The 25,481-nt window shown below is 41.2% G+C and overlaps 1 protein-coding gene across 11 annotated transcripts in view; it reads left to right on the forward strand.

Annotated features, from left to right (window-relative positions):
* Window positions 1-25,481, forward strand: part of MAP2K5 (mitogen-activated protein kinase kinase 5) — a 126,729-nt gene that overhangs the window by 95,423 nt on the left and 5,825 nt on the right. For 7 of the 11 annotated variants that reach the window (XM_065076781.1, XM_065076777.1, XM_065076774.1 and 4 more), the window contains one exon: window positions 10,200-10,261. In XM_065076781.1, the coding sequence (XP_064932853.1) occupies window positions 10,200-10,261 (62 nt within the window). Of the gene's footprint in view, window positions 1-10,199; window positions 10,262-12,513; window positions 12,560-25,481 lie in introns of all 11 variants that reach the window. The other 4 variants (XM_065076783.1, XM_065076776.1, XM_005511192.4 and 1 more) reach the window with 1 other exon arrangement.

Raw genomic sequence — 25,481 nt, forward strand, 5'->3', positions numbered from 1 at the left:
TCCAGACCCTGATAGGGGAGAACCAGAAGTTTTTTAAAAGTATGAAATGGAGACCTTGGATCTTCATAATAATTGCTTATTATGTTGGTAGCCATCGGGTTTTGTAGAACTGTTCAACGTTCAACCAAAACGCAGCAGGAATTTAGGAGTTAATGTTCTGTTCATTTGTCATGAATTCCTAGGATTTATTGATGACTGAACTAGTTAAGCGGTTGCTTCTCTACTACCTGGGTATCCTGGACTTTTCTCAGACTCTGGAATAAAACTGTCTGTGGAGGTTTTTAGATGTTCTACTGTAGTGAGATTTTTGGAACTGTTCTTAAACTCTTAGTGAAATATATGAGACATAGAAGGTTACTTTGGCCTTTTAAAAAGTCTGTTTGTTCATTTTCTCAGACTTAAATTTACTTGTAGAAATTCTACGGAATGAATAAGTGATTTGAGAAGCAAGATAATTTGACAGAAAAATGTCAGGCACGGTTCGTCTTCTCAAATCACAGTAAACCATGCCTGACTTCTGTTGTTGTTGTTAAATTATGTTGTTGGACTTTTAACAGCATTGGTTCTGGGATTATTATTTTTTAATGGCAAAATTAGCGAGGAGCATTGTGTGAATAGGATACATGCCTGCCAGGACCTTCAGTTTTTCATATGTGGTGACTTATAGTGAAATCTGATCCAGCTGCAAATAAGACACGCTCATTTAAGCAACAGCCCTAATCATAGCAGCATTGCCTACCATGGTAAGACTCCTGCTTCTGGTCCAACCAAAGCTGAGGCTTGAACTAGTTGTTAATGTAGTTCATCCTGCAAAACAGCCAGCAATAATGGCACTCTGCTGGTTTGTGAGAGCTGAGAGTAATTTATTATTCTAGCACTCAACTTAGTTTGTGTCCAAGTCACCGCAGTGTTGTGTGGGAAGCGCTGAATCCCAATGGCAAGGGCGCGCATGGCTTGCATGGCTTCCCAGAAACACTGCGACACAAAGGGGAATCGAGTCCTGCTGGAAGCAGGAGCCACTGCTTGCCTTGGAAGGTGTCCCAGACGTGGCCCTGCGTTTTGTGATCACGCAGCCAAAGAATTTGCAATGCAATGTACTCAGCAACAGGATTACGCTTCAAAAGTGTTAGGTGCATTTAGAAAAAAAAAAAAAGTAAAAATAAAATAATAATTTTTGTCATCAGAATCAGTTCCAGATGATAATTTAAAAATACAAACACCAGAGCCCCAGAATAATACCATTAACATTGCAGACCCCAGAAATCATGCACTGGAGAAACACGGGCCACCTGATTTCAGTTGGTGGGTTGTCTCTGAAACCTAAAGACTGCAAGTAAAATCAGTTTGCTTTTTCACCTTTCTTGCTGCTCAGTCTCAGAAGGCCTCCCAGGGTTGTTTTTTTTCTTAACTGCAAAAATGTCTTCACTGTTCTCTCTGCTCAGCCCCCAAATCCCCAGCAGCCTCCCAGACAACCTGCATGGTCTAGTTAAGTGTTGTCTTTGCTGTATGTCTGTGAGAGTCACTCGATAAATCAAATTCCACTTCCAAGCAGAGATTATGAGAACCATAACCTTGATTAAAATTCTGCATTTTCCTTTTAATGCATTAGAAAATGTTCAATTTAAAAGGTAAAGGAGGGTACTCTACATTTTCGGTTTGGTAAGCAGTGGGTTACCGGGCTCTGCAACTCTGCAGCAAAATGCGGGGTTAGGTTTTGGGGAAAATCAGAGTTCTGATTTTTGTGTATTTTTGCATTCCTTGCAGTTGCAAAGTGGAATTGTTTTCAAGATTTTTTTCAGCCTATAGTTATTCATTTCCCTGTTACCTTGTTGTCAAAACATCCTATGTAGGGAATTACTGTTTAGTTGTTTAGTTACGTCTTCAGCCATGTTCCAGACGCAGTATTTCCACAGCCTTCTGAAAACGTCATTTTCCTGATGGCCAGTCGGGTCGGCGGTCAGTAACACACCTGTCGGTGATTGCAGCTTGTGTGTGAAGATCCCAAAAGACCAAACCCAACAGGCCGGTGTATTTCTGCATGTCGGCTTCCCAGCTTTTCCATCCTGTGGTTTTTGGCTTTCGAGGTCAGACAGACCAAACCTGCACCGCGGCCGCAGCCGGCCAGCAATTCTCCTGGCTTAAGTGACTCCTTTACATTTTCCTTAAGCTCTCCAGGGCTATTTTGTTTGACCTTTATTTAGTTAGAGTATCCCTTCTAGGAAGGCAATTATTGGCAGCCCCTTGGGTGGTTGCTGGAAAGCAGGTTTCGCTGTACTGGAGCAGTTGTGGTCACAAGCTCTGTAGTTAAGCATCAGCTCTGGTTTCTAACCCTTTCTTCTTCAGAACCTGAAATAAATTCATTTTGGTTTCCATAGCTTGTCTCAAGGCAATAGTGACTTCAGTGTTGGGTTTGGCTTTTTTTTTTAAACTGTATTGAATCAGGGAGGAAAATAACTGAATTTTGTCCATCAGTTTTAGTTAAATTGTTGTATTATTCCAATTACGTTTGAAGCTCAAGGAGTGAAGAATCCAAGAGCAAATCCTATTTTTACAAATAGGAGGCAGCATTGAAAAACTTCCCTATTTTGATGAGCCGGGCAGAAATTTAAAAGAAAAATTAATTAGTTGTATGTGTGAATCCTTACTGTGATAGCTTCGTGAGTGGGTAGTGAGAAGCTTTCCATGAGTTTCCTGAGCAGTTCTGCTCAGTGCCCCCACAGACACTCGGTCTCACAAGACTGCAGTTTAATTGAGCTCAAGGACTTCACAAACTCCACAAATCAAATACTTCTTTTTTTTTTTCCTTCATAAATTAGTACTCAAGAAACATTTAGCAGCCTCAGTCAATGCTAGTCTAGTGTTGCCACTGAGCTATGAAGCATTTCAGAGTCAGTAAATTTTGAAATTTTCCAATGGAAGAAAATAACTTGGCTTAATACATATATCCTATATAGTTGTTTCTATTCCCTTCTGGTTTTACCTGGTTAAATATATTCCTCTATCTATTGCTGTCGCATGGCCTTAAGAATTCCCGGGATGTTCAGCTTGATCAAAGAACACAATGAAGACCATTGCCTCTCAAGTGCTGAGTTTTTTAACCTCATGCATCAGTGCTACATGTTGCTACGTCTATAAATGAAGTAGAAAACTTCAAAAGCTCAGAATGAAACAAGAATTTATTTTTTCTTTGGGAATTTCACTTTAGATTCTCATCTATTGATTTAAGTGTATGAACAGCTATACTTAACTCAGAATATTTCTGGAGTTTTGAAGATTTCTGTGCAAGAAAAGCCGGTGTTAGGATATACACACGTGTTTGCGCACGTGTGTGCAAACCCACCACAATTTGTCGTGTGGATAAGTTGGTTTAGGGTATATTCTTATTGAGACAGAAACTGTGACCTTACTAGTGTATGAGATTCAGAGACTTATATAGGAACAAGGTAAAACCACAGGTAGGAATTGCTGAATAATTACCTTTAGACCAACCTGAGCAAGAACCTTCCCAAGAGGGCAAGCTCATTTAATGGTTCCTAAAACTCAATCTTGTGGATGTCAATGGTCATGCTTGATTATTTGCAGCAGTGTTTTATGAAAAAGCAATAAAAATGCATTGGGAGTGTACAGAGGAAAAAGGGAACAATAAATGGTTTGAGTTTTTTCAGTGGGGTCCCTTCGGTGTGAGCAGGTAGAGGCTGTGTTTCATGCTGCTGTGCCTTAGCTATTTGAAATGTGCGTGTGTATCTACCCACAACACCGCTGTGCTCTGCTGCCTTATGATCGACAAGAGACCAGCAATGAGAGGAAAAAATTCTGATGTTTGCTTTAGAGAGAAAGCAATTACAGTTACGGTTAAAGGATTAACCTGTTTTTCCAGCTAGCTGTACACTTATCTGCAAGGCCCTTTGGAGAGCCCCACTAACAAGTAAAAAGCTTGGCAAGAGGTAGAAATGTCATGTCATACATTCTGGATTATTCCTGATGTTAATTACACTCTTCCGCTTCTTTCCATCACTCTTCTGGGCTCTGAAAAAAATATCCCGCAGTAGCAAATGCTGCAAAAGCGACAACTGAATAGCTTCTAGTATCTACTGAGTTATTTAAGCAGAAGCATCTCCTTGTGTTCGGTGCAAATGTAGGTTACACATACGTGATGTTTTCAAGAACTTGGGGAGCAGGTAGCGCAGCTGAGAGAATAGCCGGTTCTCCAGCGGTTTGAGGTGTTAAAGGTAGCCTGAGTGTTTTGGTGGATAAAACACCGGCCTCTTGACCTTGGTTCCCATCCAGCTAAGAGATCTGGAAATAAATGAGTTTACTGCTGACACTCCAATCCCAGCAGACGAAACTTCACACCAAAATGCCCCCGCGTATAATTTGTCACATTTGGCATCTGCTACTAAGAAAAGAGCAAGAAGCGACCTGGCACGGAGATGTAATCATCGCTCACCTTCCTGCTGGGGGTGGGACAATCCAGAAATTCTTTCAAGTCGGGGCCTCTGAGCCACCTCCAGACATTGCTGTCTTCTGCAAACTTGTTACTTGTAGGAAATCACCTGCCATTAGGTTTGTGCAGGGCTTTTGAAGTAGGTTGGCTGGAAAGTCAGAAATTGAATGGGTTTTGTTGTTGTTGTTGTTTTGGGTTTTTTTAGGAATGCGGTAAAAGAAAGTTGTCCTTGTAGGAGTAAATCTCAACGTGTATAATCTTGTAATTTGCTGGTCTCGTTTGAAACAGCTCAATGACTGCAGTGCATTTATTACGTGTAATTGCTCCTGGCAGCATTTCTGGTGCATCTAAAACTTCCGTTTGCCTGGAGAAAAAAAAATTTAAAACCCCACAATTTGGCCACAAAGTAAAATGCAACCACTATATACAAATACGTGTATTCTTTGAAAGCTTTAGTAAAAGAGGAGCTGGAGTGCATAAAAATTCTTTAATCCTGGAGATTTTTTAGGCTGAAGTGATAAGCCAGAAATGCTTTGTAAAGCACACGAGTTATTTATTAAATACTGCCATTTCAGCGTCAATGGACGAGTTGCAGAATAGGCGTATTTACCCAGAGGAGATGATAATTTCCAAGACAGGGTGTGCTGTGGAAACCCAGAGGAGAGAGGAGCTGGAGTTTGGTTTGCTGGGTTCTGCTAACTCCCCTCTTGTGGCCATTGAGCCATAGGACCATGGCATTTCCTTCTGCACAAGCCTTCCCACCGAGGAGGGAGCATTGTAAAACAGCAATAGCTGTGGGGAACGGGGAAATGTAACCCTTTGCAGAGAGAGAGTTAGTGGAGAAGGGTGAAATCTACTTGCACTGAGCGTGAGGTTTGTGAGGTTCCACTGGGAATCAGAATCGTAGAATCATAGAACCCCAGTTTCAAAGGGATCACAAGGATCATCTGGTCCAACCTTTCTTGGGAAAAACATGGTCTAGACAAGTTGGCTCAAAATACCAAGGTTTGATCTTAACACACAGCTACTGGGGGCTTTGCCTTTTTTGAGGGTTTTAGGGAGAAAGCTCTGTTTGCTGATTTTTCCTGTTACAGGGCGAATTGTGGGTTTTCTCTTTCTTCAGAATGGATGTGATACATCTCAGACTTCCAGTTGCTTTGAGAAAATGTTTCACTCTCAAGAAACTGTATATTGGGGTAAGACCTCTGAAGGTGTGTAAATCACAGGATGCTGTCAGTGTTTGTTGCCGGTCAAGAAATACTCCCAAATTTCATGGACATGACTGTTTCCAAAGAAAATAAGCAACTCAGAGCTGTATCTGTTGAATTTGCATCTTGAGTTTGTCCAGGTAAACCTCCAAAAGAGGGGAAGGGTGCCTTATCCTTATTTATTTGTGGGTTTAATGAACATTATTCATTTCCTGAGCCTCAGCAGCATCTTTGCTACTGTGGGAGCAAACAGATCAGGAGACACTTGAGTTAATGGGTTTGAGGTAGAGGTGAGGGTAATGCTCAAACTTGTAACTCAGGCTCTTGTTGCATAGGTTGCAAATGGTTGGTTGACTTTTGGACAGACTGTTAGGTGGTTCACTCTTCCTTTCTTCCGACCTGTGGAGAAAAAAGAAGATACAGACAGTTATGTTATCACACCCTTCAAAAGAGGATGCTTTTGGAGGGATTGTTTCAGTATTCTCATTCTCAGGTCTTCATTTAGATAATACGAGTTCCCCGAACTCCGTGGAAGTCAATAAGGTTTATACCAGAGCCTTGGCACTCTATAAATTAAATATTAGGAGCAGTGTTTGAAGTTTGAAGCCCTCCCTGCTCTCGCTAGCTCCGATTTTCTGCTGCTGTGCTTTTTTCTTTATGCCTGAGCACCTTGCTGACAAGTGCTAATAACAAAATGCCAAGAGAGGGTCCAGTTGGAGTTACCACACATTAAACATTCTGAACTTGTCCTTTTGCTCATAGATTGTGCATAATTAATAATTAAACGGTTTCAGTTGTAATGGGTTGACCTTCTTGAACTGTTCATTATTCACAAGGCAAAGGCATCACTCAAACTTTTTTTTCCTCTTGCCCTTCCCCGTTCTCTCTGTGTGTGCACAGTTCGGCTGGCTTTGAGAAATCAGAGGCTGATCTTGTTGTCTCCTGCGGCAGACCCCGCTTGTGGAATGTTACTTGGATGCTTAGGGCAATACCCAGTTGTGGGAATAAGCTGCCTGGGGGTGTAAGAGACCAGTAGTACATTGATCCTTGCGTCTGCACTGCAGTTTTAGCAGCATCCCCAATATATAGGTCTGCCTGATATTGGTTAAAAGATATGGTATTTAATGAAAATGAAAGAACCATCTCCTAGTTTAAAATTAGTATACCCATTCCACATGCCTTTAAAATCTCGGGTTTCTACTATTTTGCCTCTAAAGTATGATTTCATTGTGCAGGTGGGTAAAATCAGGTGGAGGGCATTGGGGTGCAGCTGGACCACTCGCTGTGGTTCCATCAGATGTGACTATGTTGCATCATACAGACAGTGGTAGACACACGTAGCTTTGCTTTATCTCCTCATATTCTCCTCCCTTCAAGTCTCAGGCAAAGTCTGGGGAACTTCAGGATCCAATAGAGGATGCTTTTATTTTATATAGTTTTAGAAATTTTTGCTCTTATACAACAACATCGTGATTTCTCAAATTGCAGAAGTAGCAATAGCAACACAGTCTCTTATTAGAAATGGCTCTAACTACAAAATACTCTCACCTTTCTGCTACCCAAATTGAAATATCTTGGTCATTGGTTTCCTTGGGTAGACAGCATAACTGAATGGATGTTTTCTCTTTCTAATTAAGGTAAAATTCAGTGTTTGAGGCAGCTTTTTGGTGTTCACCATTGGAAGCCGCTGAGGGTCTGTACTTCCCTGGTTCAGCTAAAACCAAAACCTGCCTCCTTTTCCCCTGTCTTACCTGTACTGTAAAGCAAGAATTGGTTCATATGTACAGGAATGAGATTTAAGTTTTTATCTGCACTGATGTATTTGCCCTCAAAAACATTCCCCAGCAAGTGTTTTCTTGAGATGGATGCTCTCTCCCAAAAGACTTGCAATTTGTCAGGCACGTAGCCAATAAATGTGTGGGCACCCAGTCTAAAATCCTTGGGAAGACTGTATTAAAGTATCATGTTTTCATACCGACACCCAGTTGACAGACTTGTTAGCAGGGCCTGTTGTCATAGAACAAGGGGGGATGGTTTTAAACTAAAGAAGGGAGATTCAGGCTGGACATGAAGAAGAAATTGTTGCCCCTGAGGGTGGTGAGAGCCTGGCCGGGGTTGGCCAGAGAGGTGGTGGATGAACCATCCCTGGAGACATCCCAGGCCAGGCTGGACGGGGCTCTGAGCAACCTGAGCTGGTGAAGATGTCCCTGCTCATGGCAGGGGTGGCACTGGGGGAGCTGGGAAGGTCCCTTCAACCCAAACCATCCTGTGATTCTATGAACTTTGATGCCAGCTTAGCCTCGGGTAGCCAAAGTGAAACGCTGGTGGTTTCAGAGCCTTTCATCAGCTTCTTCTCCCCTCCCACAGTGAAGTTTCACTCTATTATGGGTGCGTCGTCTCTTTGTGATTGCAGAAATTATCACCTACCAAATGAGTGTGAAGTGCCATCCGCCTGCCCTGTTGCCCAGCGTGGACTGGCGTGAGCTCCTCACTTACGTTCTATTTAAAATAAACAGCAGGGGTAGGTTCCCTGGAAAATGGGTTCAGAGCCATTTCCCTGGAAAATGGGTTCTGATCACTTCTTCCTGTAGTTTTCAAAATTATCTATAATTTATATATATAACATATAATGTATAATTAATATATGTCGTTTTGAAAACTGTATATATAATTCTTCCCCACTCTGCTTTGAGTCTGTCCCACCTGGGAAAGTGGCTTTTGCCACTTCAGGTAGAAGCCCAGGAAGGTTCTGCTGGAGAAGAGAAAGTGATGGGGAGAGGCAAAACCTGCTGGGCTCCAAGCCTGACGCTTTGCTCTGTGTTTTCTGTATTAATATAAATAATTTTCATATGTGGTTCTTTGAAGTGAAGAAAGTTTAATTGTGCTGCTTATTTCCCTGTGTTCCGTCCACTCTCCGGTGGAAACCTTCCTATATTGATGTCATTTATAAGTTTGGAAACAATAACCTCACCCTCACCCGGTCTAAGTTCAAAGAGAATTTGGGCATGTTGTATCAAACACTCCTTGTATTTAATAGAAGTCTTTAAAAATTGTCAAGCAATTTTGGCTTCTCCTTTTACTCTTCAGTTACTTTTGATTTAATTGTATTTTCCAGCAGTTTCCAATTGTTTGAATTGGAAACAAAGCCTTAATAAGAGTTCTAGTTAATTTTCTGTCTTGTAATTACCGATCTCATTTTTCTGATAATTGGCCACAGCAATTATATGTATATTTACTAATCACATAGGAGGCTCTGCAGTCGTGTCTATCTGCCACCATTGATAATGGCACACACATTGCAGAGGTGCTTTTATCATCTTCTTTTTTCCACTACATCAAAGCTATTTCCTCGTGTTCTCAATAATGAATACATGCATGCATTTGACACAGTTGTGTGCTAGAGAAATTGTTTGGCTCCCACCAAATGCTGCACGCTCCGAGTTTCTTGCCTGCAGCGCTGGAAGGTTGTATGTAATGATATATTGCTCATCCAAATGGCCAAAGCACTCCAAAGCACAGTGAGATTAAAATAAGTCATTCCTTTGTTAATTTAAATAGGTGCATGTATCATACTTTGCAGGGTACTTTGTGTAGGGATGTCAGGGAGGAAAAAAGCCGCCGAAAGGTATTTTTAATAGCAAATGAGAATAGATGAGAATGGAGTCATTTGCAGCTGCCTGTTTTATGTGGCTCTCTTGTTCCAACTGTAGGTCTAATGAGATGACACTGTTAAAGTACTCTGCAGTGTAATTTCATTACATCCTGAGCTGTTACACCATAAACACAGTGGAGCTCTCTGTCATTCTTGGAAAAACTCCTAAATTCGTAAAGCTCTTCTTTGCAAATGGTGATGTTGTTTGTGCCCTGTTTGTATTTTTCATTTTTTCTTGTGCTCTTAATTTTTTTATTTCGTTTTTGTTTTCTTTCATAAATACCGGGTGGTTATTTTCTGACACTAGACTGGGAAATCCTGCTTTTTTTTTTTCCTCTTAAAAATTCTTTTGCCTTTTAAATCTAGAACAGACAGCATATAAGCACAGCCTCTAAAATGAATAAGTGTAAATAAACATGAGTGTAAATAAATAGCAAATGCAGTGAAAGAAACAAAGGTCAACACAAGAATAATTTCACAGCTCTTTGTTAATTACAAGACCATTTGTGTGTTACTTAAATAATCATTAATTTCTCATTTACACTTTCCCTACCTTCCTTTTTACCCTGTGGCTATCATTGTCCTTTTTTCACCTCCCCTCAGTGTCTTTCCACATGTTTTTACCCATTGTGTAATACTCATTAGTTGAAATTCAGTGTTTTATAACACATTCTCGGAAGAATTTGTACCTTTCTCCCTCAAATTCACTGTGTGAAAAGGGGGCTTTGTCGCTTCTGAGGTGTTTTTTTTCCCTTTTAATTTTTTTTATTATTGTTGTTGTCACTGTTGTGTTACTCTTAAAAATATATATGTATATATAAATATGTATGTGTATGTATTTATAAAATTATCTTCTTTCCTTCTGACTCTGCTTCTTGTTTCAATCCAATTGCAGGAATCGCCGGTCCTTCCAGCCGGGGAGTTCTCGGAGCCATTTGTACACTTCATCACTCAATGGTAAGCTCGGTTTGCAAACATGCCATGCCCTCAATGTAAATGATACATGCCATTAACTCCGCCGCTCGGCGAGACCTTATGGCTTTTCCTTGCATCCTTTCGGAGAGAAGAGGGACTTGGGGGCCTTGGGCAGATGGGGCAGCAAAGCTAAGCAAACTGTTTAAATTATGTAAACGTTATTTACACAAAGGGTCGTAAAAGTACTTACAAGGGTTTTTCCTCTTTTAATAAACCCGCCCGGAGTGTGGGTGCAGTCTCGTGCTCTGAGACCCTTCAGAATTCATTGGGGGGTAAGAAGGCCACAAAGACTCGTGTATATAATATCATTATTCAGGGCTTTTAAAAATATTACTTATAAAATTCCCTCAATGTGTAGTAAGGCAGGCAGCCTTGATTAATTCATTGGCTTTTCAGTAAGTTATTTTTACTGAGGGTTGTATTTTAAAACACACCACTGGGTATATTTTCTTTCCTTAAAACTGAATAGTTCATTGAAAACCTTTTAAATTCGAGGAGGATTGGGGAGAGGAGGAATTTGTAGAATAAAGAATACAATTCTTGAGTGACCAGAGAATAAAAATCTTGAAGGTAAGCTATCCTAAAGAAACAAAGTGAAGGGCAATATTTTTTAACTGTTTCAGACTGCCTCAAAAAAAAAAAAAGGCAGAAGAAACAAGCTTGAATCTTACACAAATGTGAAGTGTTAGAGGGAGAAGCATCCCTCCTGCCATCGTGCGCTTCCAGGACTGTGCCTAATCAGACGGAGCTGTTGGCGTGTGGCACTGCCAGGGCACCGGGGGATCTGGCTGTGGGGATCGTCCTCGACAAAAACCCAGTCCCAAAGCCCTCGGCCCCTCCCAGACCTATATGTTGGGCTATCCTGCCCTCCCAGGGTCTCTGCTGCATGGCAGGGCCACTGTAGGAGCAGTTGTCCAAATAAAATTGAATTTTGAATATGTAGCATAGGAGAAAGTACCTCTCAGGACTGACATAGTATGTAACAAATAACACAGGCACAAAAAGCCATCTGATTACCGGTTAATTAAAGTAACTAAATAATTAAAGTTTGTGTAACATAGGCCTCCCTTTTCAATGGTTTCAGTTTACAAAGAGCCACGTGATTCAGAGGGTTCTGCAGCAGCTACCTGGTGTGCATGGAGCTCTGGGATTTTTATCCCTGCAATAAAAATGACAACAGACCGTTTAAAAAAAATCTCATTGAGGCAGAGGGAGGGATAACCTGTGTTAAAATTTCCACAGATGTCAAACTGAAGCATAACTGATGGTGGTTAATAGCCTTGTTTTCCCTGGGGACGCAGCTACTTTGGACTGTCAGATTAGAACCGCTCCCAACCTGCTCGTCAGGCAGCTTGGCCTTATTGGAGGTGCTGGTAGTTATTTGTAGGGAAGGTAAATTGTATCATTAATACCTTTGATTTACAGCACAGATCATCTGGTGGTTTAGATATAGCGTTATATTGGCTGCACATTTTAGCGGAAGGCATTACTGTTTAAAACAAGCACATAAGAAACTATATACTATTTAAGCAAGCAATCCCTAATAAGTGTAAGAGATGTCAAGTGAACGGCGTATCAGACTTTATGACTTTATGCCCATTATGCCATGAACACTGGCTGTTTGGATGTAATCCAATTAGTCAGGAGGCAGCTCCTGATGGTCACCTCTGTGCCACGCTATTGTGCTCCTTCACGCAGCTCAGCGCAGCCTTCGATGGCTAATTGCACCTGTTGCACGGAAAACTAGGACTATTTGGATGAGAAACATGATCTTATAAGCAGGTTAATGCTGTGTAATGAACTATCACCCTGCAGTGTAATGGAAATAAATGTGAAAAAAATTAAGGTAGAAACCCCAGGGTATTGCGTGTTCTCCTGAAGCTGTTTAGAGTTCAATTTCCCACCTGTTCATATAATACTTTGTGTTGAGCTATGTAATAGTCCCTAGCAAAATCAGAATCAACTTACTGTGCCTTCTGAGCTGACTAGTTTTCCATAATCTCTATATTTACGCATTGTCATGGTTATAAACAGTGTAAACCACCATATCGCGTAAGAGAGGGATGGGAGGGAAGGAAGAAATCCATTAACATTTTGGCTACTACTATCAGCACATGATAAGAAATATATTAAAATTATTCACGCTGGGTTAAAAGAGGGTATGTTCACTATTTAAGCAAGTAGAATAAATGAGCAGTTGTTTATATATGAACATTTTGTTTTATGACACTTAGCATGAAAAAGCAACCAAAGGAAAGGCCAGCACCTGAAGATTTAATGGTGAGTGAAGCTTCAGAGCCCCTCAATATGTATTCATCTGTATTCAACTTTTTATCTATGTATATAGAAGTATATAATATTTTTCTGCATTTTTCAGTATGTACAAATTCAAATCTCAACTCTTTCTTGCTTCTGCAGCAATTACATATTTACAGAGAGCACACACACCATGGGTGGAATTCTGATTCCACTGGAGTTAATGGGTATTTTGCTGTTACATTTGTCATGGCCAAGCTTCACTTGTGATTTGGAGACTTAATACAGAACTATCACAGCTAGTATCAAGTTTCAATTAAAACCATTTTGATGTTTAATACACAGTTTTTTCAGTGTGTATGTCCAGGGATTACAGGTCAATGTAGGTCACTCTGTCGTTGTTTGCCAGTCTTAACCATTCAAAATCTGAAGATCAAAACCAGAAGACGTGGTCAAAATAGTGTATTTTTAGCGAAATGTGAGAGCCAGTGTTTTCACTTATATGCATGTAAACTGAAATTAGATTTGCTACAGAAGGCTGAGTTAATACATAGCTTTGGTGTGTCCATCAAAGGGCTCTCAGAGTTGGAATCCGGGCTCAGACACGGCTGCTTCTGCTTGCAATTGACATTTTTTCAAGAACGCAGGAATAGGTACCTGCTGGTCCCTTGTGACTGTGCATTTAGCACAGAGTGCTCGTTTGGCTGTTTTTAAGCAGCTAGACAAATACTATATCAAACCATTATTACAAATATTTACAGTAACATATTGTAGATAAGAGTCGTGGTGCCCTCTGACTTGCATCAAATATCTTTGATTTTTAAATGTTTCGTTATTTTTCTTTATAGGCTGTGTTTCCTGTAACTTGAAGGTTTATGGAAAATAACTTATTTTCTGTGCATGAAATATCTAGGAATAATTGTAACAGATTTTAACGAGATAAGGACACGTTTGCATTGTCTCATTTCTTACTTTCCTGCTGCGAGCTGCAAGTAGAATAAACAAGTGTTTCTATTGCAGCTATTCTCTAGTTAAAGGCTAATCTCTGAAGATGCCCTGGGGCAGATATCTCACAATCCAGACTAGTCTCAATTTAGATCCTGGTTAGGAAAGTATTTAACTGTGAATCTAATTTTAAGGGTATTAACTTCAATAGATCTACATTGGAAATTAGCCACCTGCTTAAATACCTTGGTAAAATGGGGCCTTAAAGTTTATCAGAGCCCCTTCACTTTGTGGTGTTATGTCTCATATGAAAGGCTCACACTGCCTTATTTTGTCTTTTTTTATTAACTTTTGATGGTTGGGGAATTCTTGCAGTTAGTCACATCTGAGAAAACTTGGAACAGGTTCTAGAGACGTAGACACATTTACCTTGTGCACTATTATGCCATGGCTGGATAGCTTAGCTGTTAAAACAACGGAATAGGGTTTCATAAAACCTATATCTGTTTGTAAATGCATGTTTCAGTGATGCAATAGGCCTGCCACTTATAAATAAAACATCTGCAGATCCACAGACCCCCATAAGTATATCTGTATGTTTGTAAGCAATAACACCACTCCAGGGTGTAGAGTCATAAAAATGAGGCCAAAGGGTGAGTGCCTGCAGTACCAGGGAAGTGCACAGATTTATCTTTACAACTACATGCCCTGGAGTGTGCTAGTCCCCTCTTAAGGAGGTATTTTGTAAAATAATTTTAAAATTATAGCAGCTCAGGAAAAAAAAAAAGCAGCACCTTCCTACTTTTTTAAAAAAATCTTTTGTTTAATGCATTTCCCCCCCCGTGCTACTTTCTATTCAATTATAAATGAACTTCAACAACAAGTACTAAAGCATGGAGTAGACTGGTGCTGGAATAAAGACGTGACCCAGTCCTTGCCGGCCATGGGCTGACCCTCACAACCTGCCCTGAATTCCATCCTGACAAGCTCAGGGCACCCGGCACTTTTCTGTAACGAACCCACTTTTAGCGCAAGAGTTGCTCTTCAGTCAAGCCCTTTACATTCTTGCACTTGCCCAGTCTTATCAAGGAGCAGTTTATTTATACATCTCATATATACCTTATCATATATACGCACACACACATAATATGTCTGTACATATCTGTACAGATGTGTATATAAAGTACCATACTTTGGCAAACAGGGCCAGAATAAAAGCTGTTAAATACCCTTTGAATTCTATAATTACTGACCACAATATCCTTCCTAATTCCACGTCACCTGTTTCCAAAACCTGTGTTAAAATTGTGCTGGATGTCTCCCTGTTAACTCTCAGAGTAGGTCGAGTGATGCAAATACTATCAGTGAAATCCTGGACTTGTCAAGGTCAGTTTACTGTTGGTATAAATCAGAGCAGGATTTTACCTTGTTCATTGGGTTTTGGGTTGGTTTTGGTTTGGGTTTTTTTGGTTTTTGGTTGTTTTTTTTTTTTTTTTAATTTAATTTATTTTTTTATTTAGAAGAAATGTCCTAGCAAGGATGGAAGTTGTAAACACGTCATCATCGCTAGCTTCAGACAAACCAGTGACGTGCAGGCTTTGTCCCCTATGGACATCAGCCGTATGGAAGTCACTATTTTGTAACCAATTTAGTATAATTAAATACTGAAAGCAAAATGAAGGGAGCAGAACATCAATCTTTTTCTACTCTCCTGGTAGTCGGTGAACTGTTAAATGCATTTTACGAGCAGACTAACAATACCTGGAGTGCCAGATTGGCAACTCCAGTGTAGTCAGGGGGTTAGATCAGGGATGGATTTCCCGTCTATCTTGTTACGAAGCCCTTTTTTATAAAAGTCACTATGCACATTTTGTCAGAAAATAGGGCCAAAGCCAAGGCTGTATGAAATTCCTGGGTAAAGCCAGGCTTTCTAGTACCACAGATATTCTTGTGCAAGCGAACTCCAGATTTCCATATCAGCTGCTGTAAATCAGGTTCCTGCATTTATACCCGATCACTAAGCCCTTTCTTCCGTATACCCATCCGCAAAACAAGATACAACATTGGTTTCTCTGTGTATACGTAATCAACGATGTAATGATTTCAAAGTATTTCAAATTAACAGACTTTTTCCACGGGAGTGGAAAAAAAGTAACTTCGCCAAGCAATAGGAAAATTGTCCGTCCAAGGAAAGGAACAATCTCTGTAATTCACCGGTGGTTATTCTGCATCTTGTGCTTACAGTGCCTGCTCTTTTGTCTCCAGTTTGTTCCCTCTCCAAAAGAGAAAAGCGAACAGTCAATTAAATTGAACGTACTCCCATTTCAGCACCAGGGAAGTGTGCACAACATTGTGGCATAGTCCTCTGTCTCTTCTCTCCGCTTCCAACAAGAAAAGGAAAATCTTAGCAAGTCTTCTGTATCTATATTTTTTTTTCCTCCCATGAACTCCCAGTTTTCATTTAAAACGTGGAGTTTCATTTAAAACATGGCTCCCATGCAGACATACGTGTATATTTAGTATGATGTGAGGCTATGGGTAAGGTTTAAACTCCCACTTGTGCTTCTGTCTGGGTGGGCAGCCGCAGGTCTGGCTCAGGAGCTGTGCATCTGACTGTATTTACGGTATTTTTCAGAAGCTTCCCATTCTAAGCTCTATTTAATGGAATCTATGCATAGTAAGTAATCAGGTCAGAGAGAAGCAACATCCCCTGTTTGAGATCAATCGCTGGCTAATACTTTATCTAGGCCACTTTATTATCTCATGCTGATTCCATTCCCATTCTCCTCCTCCTTTGTAGCATGCACTTCAGCTGTGGTAAAAGTACGTATCGCATACATATTAAAAACATATACCCATTCTATCTGTATGTAAATGTGTGAGACACAGCTGGATATTGCAGGAGTTTGATTTACTAATAGTTATTATCTGTTCTAGCTGTTCAGAGGCAAAGAGAGTTTCAGAAAACAAGCTAGCGCAGAAATTGCCTTTATGATATCACTATCCTGCTTTGGTAATTGTTTAAAATCTCTTCTTTAGCTGGAAGCTCGGCCTTTTATTTTGCAGATTGCATGTGCTTTTCAGAAAGAATTGTTGAAGTCTCTCTGAGTTTTTTTGTTCGTACAGCATTGAACTCTACCACTCGGCATATGACTGTTTAAACAAAAGCGATTTACTTGAATTGTATTTGAAATACCAAAAGTCAAGCATGTAGCAGTTATTCCATTAAGCTTTGCCGTGGATGCACAGAAGTCCAGTCTTTGAGATGCTGCTTGGATTTCTCATGGGGCAGGGATGGGCAGTGCTTTTGGCCAAGGGTACAGTCACCTTCTGCACTTCATTACTTTTGCACCGATACTCCAGTTTTTGTTCAGGTCTCCAAACTTGAAACACAACTTTTAGTTTTTCTCTGTTTTAAATTTAAATTACTGATGCTTTTTATGTTGGCATTTTATTAATTCAGAAGATTGTATGATAAATTGCCCGTCATATGTGTCGAAACCTCTGGCCTGCTGAAAAACATGTTCTTTGGTTTGTTCTGTGTTTTGTTTTGTTGCGGGTTTTTTGTTTTGATTTGGGGTTCTTGTGGTTTTATTTTTATTTCTTCTGTTTCAATGCCTAGTGCAATTTTGAAATTTCCCATTCCTGTGCGTCCAGCAGCCCCTCTCTTCATGTCAGAAATGGCATTTAGACCAGGCACCCTGATCTCATCAGCTACAATGGGCATTTTTTCATATAGGTCGTTTGTTTGTATATTTAAATGTGTTAAGGCATGTGTATTACAGACTCTCAAAAATAGGTTCTGGCTGCCTATTCCCCCATCTCCAACAAGCCTGAGAAATTAAAAATGTCCAAGCTTCTAAGTCGCTGTATTTTAAGAGGGTCTGGACAGTGGCACTTCTTACCAGGTAGAGCTAAACTTGTTGGCAGCTCGTTGTGTTAAACCATTGCTTGTAGCTCTTAGGAAATACTTGTATGGTTTAAACAAACAAATGGAGAATCAGCATAATCCTACCTGGATTTTCTTGTAAACCATCAGAATAAAGCCAATAAAACACTGCCACTTAGGTTTGTCCATAAGAGGGATTTCCCCCAGCAGCTAATTTGTGTTTTTTGCGCTACAGCGGTGGTATCACGGACAGAGTGGCCGAGGTGGCTGTACAGGTTGGGGTTTTGATGGTGTTGACTTGTGAGAAAGACCAGTGGGCTGTCTGCACTTTGCTTTTCCCAAACACATCCTGTAAACCTTTTGAAGACGCCTTTACAGATAAACGTTTTCTGTCTGCATCTCTCTAGATGTTTGTGCATCATTGCTGGATCACAGTGACCCAAGAATTTCCCCTTTGGCTACTTACAAGCTTTGGGGTTTTTTTTTATCCTGAGCCAGAGCAGGATCTCCGATCAGCAATGATTTGTCCAGCATAAAAGTGTCTGTGCTGGGACCCGTGATGGATGGCTGTGTTTGCAAACATTTTGACTCTCCTCTGTCACGGTGATCCCAGTTATTCACCCCATGACAAGGGGAAATTCTGACAGACACCAAAACACATGCCAGGTGTGAGGGGAAGGGCTCTCTCCTGATTTCCCAAGGAAAAAAGTACACAGCCAATTATTTTAGCTGTTGTAAAAATGATAAATATTAAACTGTGCAATCAATCTATCAGTTCAGACAGACGGTGGACAAAGAGTTCTGGATCAAATCCTGGATACACTGGAGGCAATGTCAACACTTACATGGACTGCGTTGGTGGTAGGATATCACACCAGAGCTCAGGATCTTCTGGTGTTCTTGGTCAGGGTAGCTCAGGAGTTGGAGACAAAAACATGTAATCTTTCAGGTGGCTGCGTTGCTCAACCTGTTCCCCACTCGGCTGAGGTGTGGGAAGGCAGGTTATGGGTTTTTCCCCCTCTCCTTTTCCCTCTGTCTTAAAAAAAAAAAACAACAAACAAGCAAAAAAACCCTATTTCTGTCCTTAGGGGTATGATTTCTTAGGGGTATGATTTGTTCTTCTCTGTCACTTGAGAAATCACCTATCGAAATGGAGAAATACATTCTATCAGCATCACTAAATCCAGCGATTACAGAAGACTAAAATTGTGACAAGGTTAACTTGTTTGTGAGAGTTGGATTTTTAAGGTGAAATATTCATTCCTTGTCTTCTGCAGTCCCATTGCTCATCTGACCGCTGACTTTTCACAGGAAATGTGAACATCTGACTTTCTTTCCAACATGCCCTAAAGCTGCACAATATACTAGCGCTTTCCAGTGAAATGTGAAAAGAAATAACTTGAGTTGGCTCGAAGAAGTGTTGAAAATCTAAGGAAATTGGACAAAAACAAATTGGCAACAGCTTAGGGTGATACAGTCAATATTTTTGGTTACTTGAGTCTCCTGGGCTTTGCAGTTTAATTTGAGCAAATGTTTCATTTGGCACTTCTGGTGGTTCCCTAGTTCTCCAGACACCGAGACAAATATTTACATCTCGCTCATTTTGGTAGCAGAATTGCAAATCTTTCAATTATGATACATTGAGAAGTCGTGCTTTTGTCTTGTTGATATTTTTATGTCAGCTGTCTTCCCTACATATTTTATTAAACAACAACCAAAAAAAATCTGTTAGCAGTTCCAAAATAAGATCCGTATTTTTAATTCCCAGAGTGTTGTCCTTCCTGTTCACTCCAAATTAATCAAGGAATTTGCTCTGACAGGCAGTTGGTGAAATCTAGGTATAGTATTTATTTCTATAGTAAAACTGGAATTTTAAATTGATTTAGACGCGCTGCATGGATTAAAATTGCTGGCATTTGTGTAGTACCAGCTACTTGTGGGTCTGTATTGTGATTAGCACCTCAAGACACTCCTGCAGTATTAACTAAGAGTAATAATTGCCTATGAATAAGCCGGATATAAAGCAGGAGATACAGATATGGCTTCTTAGTGACCTGTGTGCATTATGCCTCAAATCCCTTAATCAGATTTGTGCCGGTTGATTCCTGCATCCGCAGAAATTCAGCTGGAGGATCAGGGCCTAAAGTAGTAAAAAATCAATTAATACTACTTTCTAATTTGTGTGGTTGACAAAAACGCATATAAATAGGGGACATTTTTCTACTGAAGAGGACCACACTGAAAGATTTTTAATTGGATTTTCATTGTGATTGACAGCATTTGATTATGACAGTAACTTTATTTGGCTGGACTGTTATAGCCCTCTTGTTCAGGGTTTTTTTTTCCATCAAAGCTCTTTTTTATCTGCTGTATCCCCAGCGGAGCAGCAGTGCCTGTGAAAGAGCCTTTTAGCACCTTTGTTGCAGCCATCCCTGGTGATGATTGGACCCAGCTGGTAGAAAAATAAGAAAATGTGCCTTTCACAAAGAGGTTGCATCTCCCGTCTCCATCGTTTCAATAATTTTAAGAGCCCCAGAAACCTGTTGAGGATTAGAAGTAGCTTTAGATGTGAAATGAGTGTTAAGTATTAGTAATCGGGAGATTAGGGCCCCGGGGACAATGGGAGATAAACAACTGCAATTAAGGCAAATCTGCCAGAGTAAACAAAATTTAGCAGAAACAGATGCCCTAACCATTTTGGGGGATTGATTGGAGGGCACCGAGGAATCGATTTTTGTCTTGTTTACACTTCCAAACCCCTGTGATAAACTGGGAGGCTAAATATTTCATACAGCCTGATTTTAGTTAATTTTTTTCCAGCTCCTCACAGTAGGTTTACTCTCTTCTAACAGTGACCAGGCCCGAGTTTATTCAGCATTCACAGGGAGCAGCTAATTGTCTATGAAGGGCCCCTGTGTTTAAATGGGCTTGACAGGAATTTAAATTTTGTTTCAATCAACCTCTGTGCTCACAGCCTGCTCCAGTTTCTAATTTTTAAATTAAACATGATTTTTTTTTAAGCTGCGGCCTCTCCTCCGGAGCCGGCTGCTCACGCTCCCACCCAAGGCAGCTGCCGCAGCCGGGAATGCACAGGTTTATTAAGGCCGTAATAGCAAAGCACGACGAGCTGCAGCCATGGAAAAGTTCATTGTCCCATAAATGTGCATCTGCCTGTTCGGATTTAATGGGAGATGCTGGGGTAAACGGCTGGTGTAAATCGGGACGGCTCTGCCGGCGTCTGCCTGCGCGGCTGGAGAGAGACGGGGTTTGCACCGGGGAAAGTCTCCCGGTAGGGAACAGTGGCATTCAAATACAAGTCTGAGAATGGAAATGGTTTTTGTGGCCTCGGTCATTTGTTCAGTGACCTTGTGAGAGATTCAAAGGGTTGTTTTTTTTTTCCCAAGCCAACTAGTGGTGATGTATTTTGCAGTCTTCTCTGTGTTTTCAACAGGGCTCTGCATGATTTTTCAGATGTCGTTTCATACCTCTGCTTTTTCTGCTCCTGAGACGGGGGGATTGGACAGTATGTTCATGTTTGATCACTTAATATTTGCTTTGTTTGGTCTCTTTACTAAACGTGGCAAACATGGAGATGTTACTTTGCACTGGATGCGGACGATGTGTAGGCATGTAATGCAATGCGATCAAACAGGGTACTTTTAAAAACAACTTGATCATTTACAGAAACTTCAACCCGGAAATGCTAGGGAAGTGTGGGCTTTTTCATTCTCCCTTTTTGCTTCCAACCAGATCGTTCTCTGTTTTGTTTCCTTTATTTTGTTCACTGTTGTTAGTTGTGTGTGTACACACACAACTTTTTCTACTCCAAGGTTCGGGTGAAAAATATTTAGGAGATTGTTTAAGTTTACTGCAGCTTAGTGATTGTTTTTTTTACTGTCAGTAGGAACTAGTTTCTCAAAACTTTGAGATAATAACTGTTTTCTCCACTCTTCTTCCCCAGTCCAGGGGAACACTTAGACCCCATTTGAAGGAAATGCTACATAAGCTCTTAATTTCAGACCAGCTCTGGTGTCAACGAGCCGGTTCCTGTGATCATGGTGAGGCATGAACTGAAGGTGCTTCTGCAGGTGCGTTTGCATTAACACAAGAGTTTGGGTCAAGTGCATCTTTTTGGTGTGAATCCCCTGCTCTTTCAGAACTGCCACTCTTTCATTCTCATCACAGGCAGGTCTTGAAACTCATGAATTGAATCGATTTCAAATTAAACCAAACCAGAAGATGTGCTCTAGGCACACACCTAATGAGCTCCGGCGACTAATGGGCGCTGTGTCCGCGGACCAGACCAGAGCTGGTCAAAAGTAAAACCTCTTCCATCCCTGAAACATTGCATCAACCGTTTCACTCTGCAGATCTGCTTCTGTTGTCGACAGCTTGCTAATGTTGACATACTCTATCAGCCTTGGGCCACTCTCTCTATTCCTCTTCTACAGCTCTTCTTAACCTCAGCGGCACTTGCAAAAGCACACTCCGATTCTATTTTGGTTGCCTTAGTTTTTTTTAAGAGTCATCACAAAAAAAATAGAAAACCTTTTCAGGGAGTTAGCTCGTTTTGTTAGCTAAGCACCAAGAGGCATGCCAAGCACAGTTATCGGTTTAACAGCAAATATCAAAAGCAAAACTGCCGTGGAAAGAATGATCTGCAGATGGGAAATAGACTCCTCTGTGCCACAGCCAAAACCAAAACTCTGTAGTAAATTTAAGACTAATATGTGCCACAGAAGGAGAATAGCAAAAATCAGACCCATTCACGTTTTGCACCCCTGTGCATTCTGAGGTCCTGCAATAGGAAGGGGTGGAGTTGTTTGAAATCAAGTTCATGCTACAGAAGTCAGAGGAGCTTGACTGATTCCTGCTAATTTGACCTGAAAAAAAATTCCTTCTTGACCCTGAGTCTGGTGATGAGTTGCTGTCCGGAGTGGCTGGTCCGGACCCATCAGCAGGTGCACAAGAGGTTTCTGGTGACTCTAAAAAGAGCTACCAGCACATCGTTTGGCAATGGCCAATGTCCAAAGCTTCAGAAGAAGGTTGAAAAAGGGATTTTAATCATAATGGAAGGATCTGTACTGTTGTTTAAAAATGGAAATTCAAGCGTAATAGGTGGACAGTTCCTCTTCAGGTTAAGGTTTTCAGGTTTAAGTTACTCTGTTCTTCCTTGCAGTCCATCCATTATGCTTGGGGATGGCCATTATTTAAAGGCAAATCCTGTAAATTGCAACAGAATTTTGATGCCTCAAGTAAACTGCTAAACTAGCCAAAGATCACCTGCAATTAACTTTCTCATATAAAAAGGGGAAGTGCATTGGTAAAGTTAATCTAAGAATAAATAAATAATATAAAATGCTACTACTACTACTACTAATGAATCCTTCTCAAAAAAAAAAAGGATAAACAAGACTTCACCTGTTAGTAGTGTTATCCAGTTATCTATCTTTGTTACATTTTGTATCATCTTTTCACTCTTAAAGATCATCAGAGGGATAAAATCATTAGTGTGCTAATCTAGATGGCCATAGTTCTAACACTGACCTAGGCTAATCTGCCTTTGCAATTTCAAGAGCTATGTTTGACTCCTCTGAAAGTAACCTTAAATTGTAGTCTTGTAAGAATTCCAGAGCTGTATCCTTCACTCCTTCTCCTAATGAGGTTATGACCAAATGCTCATTATAATTGCTTTAGACTCCTTTTAATTTTCAAGCTTATTAATCATAAGAAGAGTTATTTAAAATTGCATAAATTAATCTTAGATTAAAAGCCCATCAAAGCCTCGAAACAATTAAGAATAAGTAGGATTTCCCTGGGGCAGCAAGTTTTATTTTAATAGTGTAGTCAGGTGGATATCAGAACATTGAAGTATGGTAGTGATTAATGTATGCAAAATTTAAATGAGAGTTTTTAAATGGCAAATCTAAATCACATATTGACCTAACTGTAGGCTTTAACTGCATTGTCTGTCATATATTTAAACTGTTTAGTAATCAACATTTTAATTACAGTGTATGTTAGGGAGGCCACGCAACAAACAAAACTCCCCACTTGCCGACACGCCACATGGAACCGTTTTGCAGGTGGGGGCTGCGCAGAATGAGGCATAAGGGAAAAGAGCAGAAACTTCAAGGAGACTGATGATACTCGATTTTTGCTTATGGATGTGTTCTTGTCCCCGCTTCATCCCCACCTAGAAAATGCCACCAATTGTTGCAACTTTCTGTCCCTCCTCCCTATCCCAACTGTTCTCTAGAGACATGGGTCCTTTCTGCTCCCCGAGCTTGCAGAAGCTACAGGTGACATCCTCACGAGGGTGGGGAATTCTGTGAAAAACATCACTTTCTGGGCGCTTTTGTCTTGTGACCCTTTCCTGCAGATCTGTGGAAGCACCGTGTCTTTGGCCTCTGCCATGGGCGATTTCACTCCAGCAGCCAGCTGAGAACAGGCTCCTGGGGACGCTGAATTCCTCCCCACGCACAGCAAGAGGCAGTCCTTGCCCTGAATAGTCACTGTTCTGAGGACAGGAACTGGGAGAGAGAACTGGGCCAGTAAACGCTCACTCCCAGATCAAGCACAGCCATGCAGGTACATAGAAAAAGCTTGTACTTTACAGCTGAACTTGCTGTGATTTGACATCCACAATCCCCTCACTGCGGATGATGCAAGGAAGAGACAAGGAGACTTTGTTTCTGGAGGAGAGCGTCTCTTAAAGCAAGGGTTGACCTTGCTGGAGCTTTGGGACACCAGGGACACGTGTGCTAAGCCTCCCAGTCACCTTTTTCTTTAAAGGTTACCTCCCGTGGTCAAACCACATCCTAAAATTGCAAAAGAAAAACCAGGGATGCAACAGCCAGATCACCCTTAAATAGTGTCTTGCAAGGTCTTGTCACCTGTATACATATTCTGTGTCTCCGTGGATCAGTGTGTCTGAAGCCTTCAGATTTTTTTACCCCACTCAAACCTTAGATGTGAGTGATGGAGCAGCCCCCGAGGAGGACTCTGACACCTTCTGTGCCTGTGAATTAACAATGATTTGGGAGTCGGCAATGAGAGTATTGGCCTGAGGATTCCTTGCTGCTATTCCTGGCTGTGGGAGCAGAAATGGGCCTGGTGGATAGCTAGCACAGATAATTAGAACAGCGTTTAGTTTGGCTTGTCCTTGGAGGCAGGAGATCTAGATGTAAAATCCTTCAGTACTGGAGGTGGTGGTAGAGCAATGAAATCTTGTACATGCTGAGGTCACTAGAGGGGGACACAGGGTCAGTTCAGGGTAGTTCGGGTTACTCCGGCACTGCATCTCTCCAGGTGTCCTGGGAAGACAGATCATTTCCAGAGCTGAGGTTTGTGTTTGTCCCTCTGAAAATCCGACTTGTGCTGCCATTAAGCATGTGAATGGCCAAGAATTTCCTCTCAAGTGTGTGCCCTCTGTTAATTCCAAGAGCTGTCAATAGCAGTCACATCAGTAGCAACTGGAGAACTAGCTGGGGTGATAACCGTGTGGCACTATTTTACAGCCAGGGTCTTAATTTTCAAAACTTGCAGGGCTTGTGCTCCTTCAGCCAGCTGGGGCTGAGCTGCCAGACAGGCTTTTCTGATTTAATACCTGCACTGTGGCCATCTGATCAAGCTTGCCTTTGAACAAATTGGGGTGTGGAACATCCCAGCTGCTTCAGGAGCATAAGAAGTGTTGTGATTTGGTCACGTTTTGCGCTGAGCTACTGCAGACACAGGCTGAAGTTCTGCCGAATGGTGGTGGGGTGGGGTGGAAATGGGTGCAGATGCAAACAGATGGGTCCCTGGTGTCCTGTGGGCAGCAATGGGGCTGTGCGGAGCTGGGTCAGAGGACGCTCTTCGTCGGTCTCATCTCCTGTTGCCTCACCAGTGTCCTCAAGGAAAAGAAGCAGGTTTCCAGTTTTCATTTTATTCTTAAAAGGTGCCCCAGCGCTCCGAGGTGCCGTGTTTTGTGCAGGAAATGCTCTGCGTTGATGCATCCGATGCACCACGGAGACATTCAGTGCTGCAAAGCAGTGACGTGCCTTTTCTAATATTGCCTAATAAACTGCTGGATTGTCTTCTCCCTATCCCCTTTTAAAAAATGGCATAAAA

The sequence above is a fragment of the Columba livia genome, chromosome 11 (assembly GCF_036013475.1).
Source record: "Columba livia isolate bColLiv1 breed racing homer chromosome 11, bColLiv1.pat.W.v2, whole genome shotgun sequence".
Lineage (NCBI taxonomy): Eukaryota > Metazoa > Chordata > Aves > Columbiformes > Columbidae > Columba > Columba livia.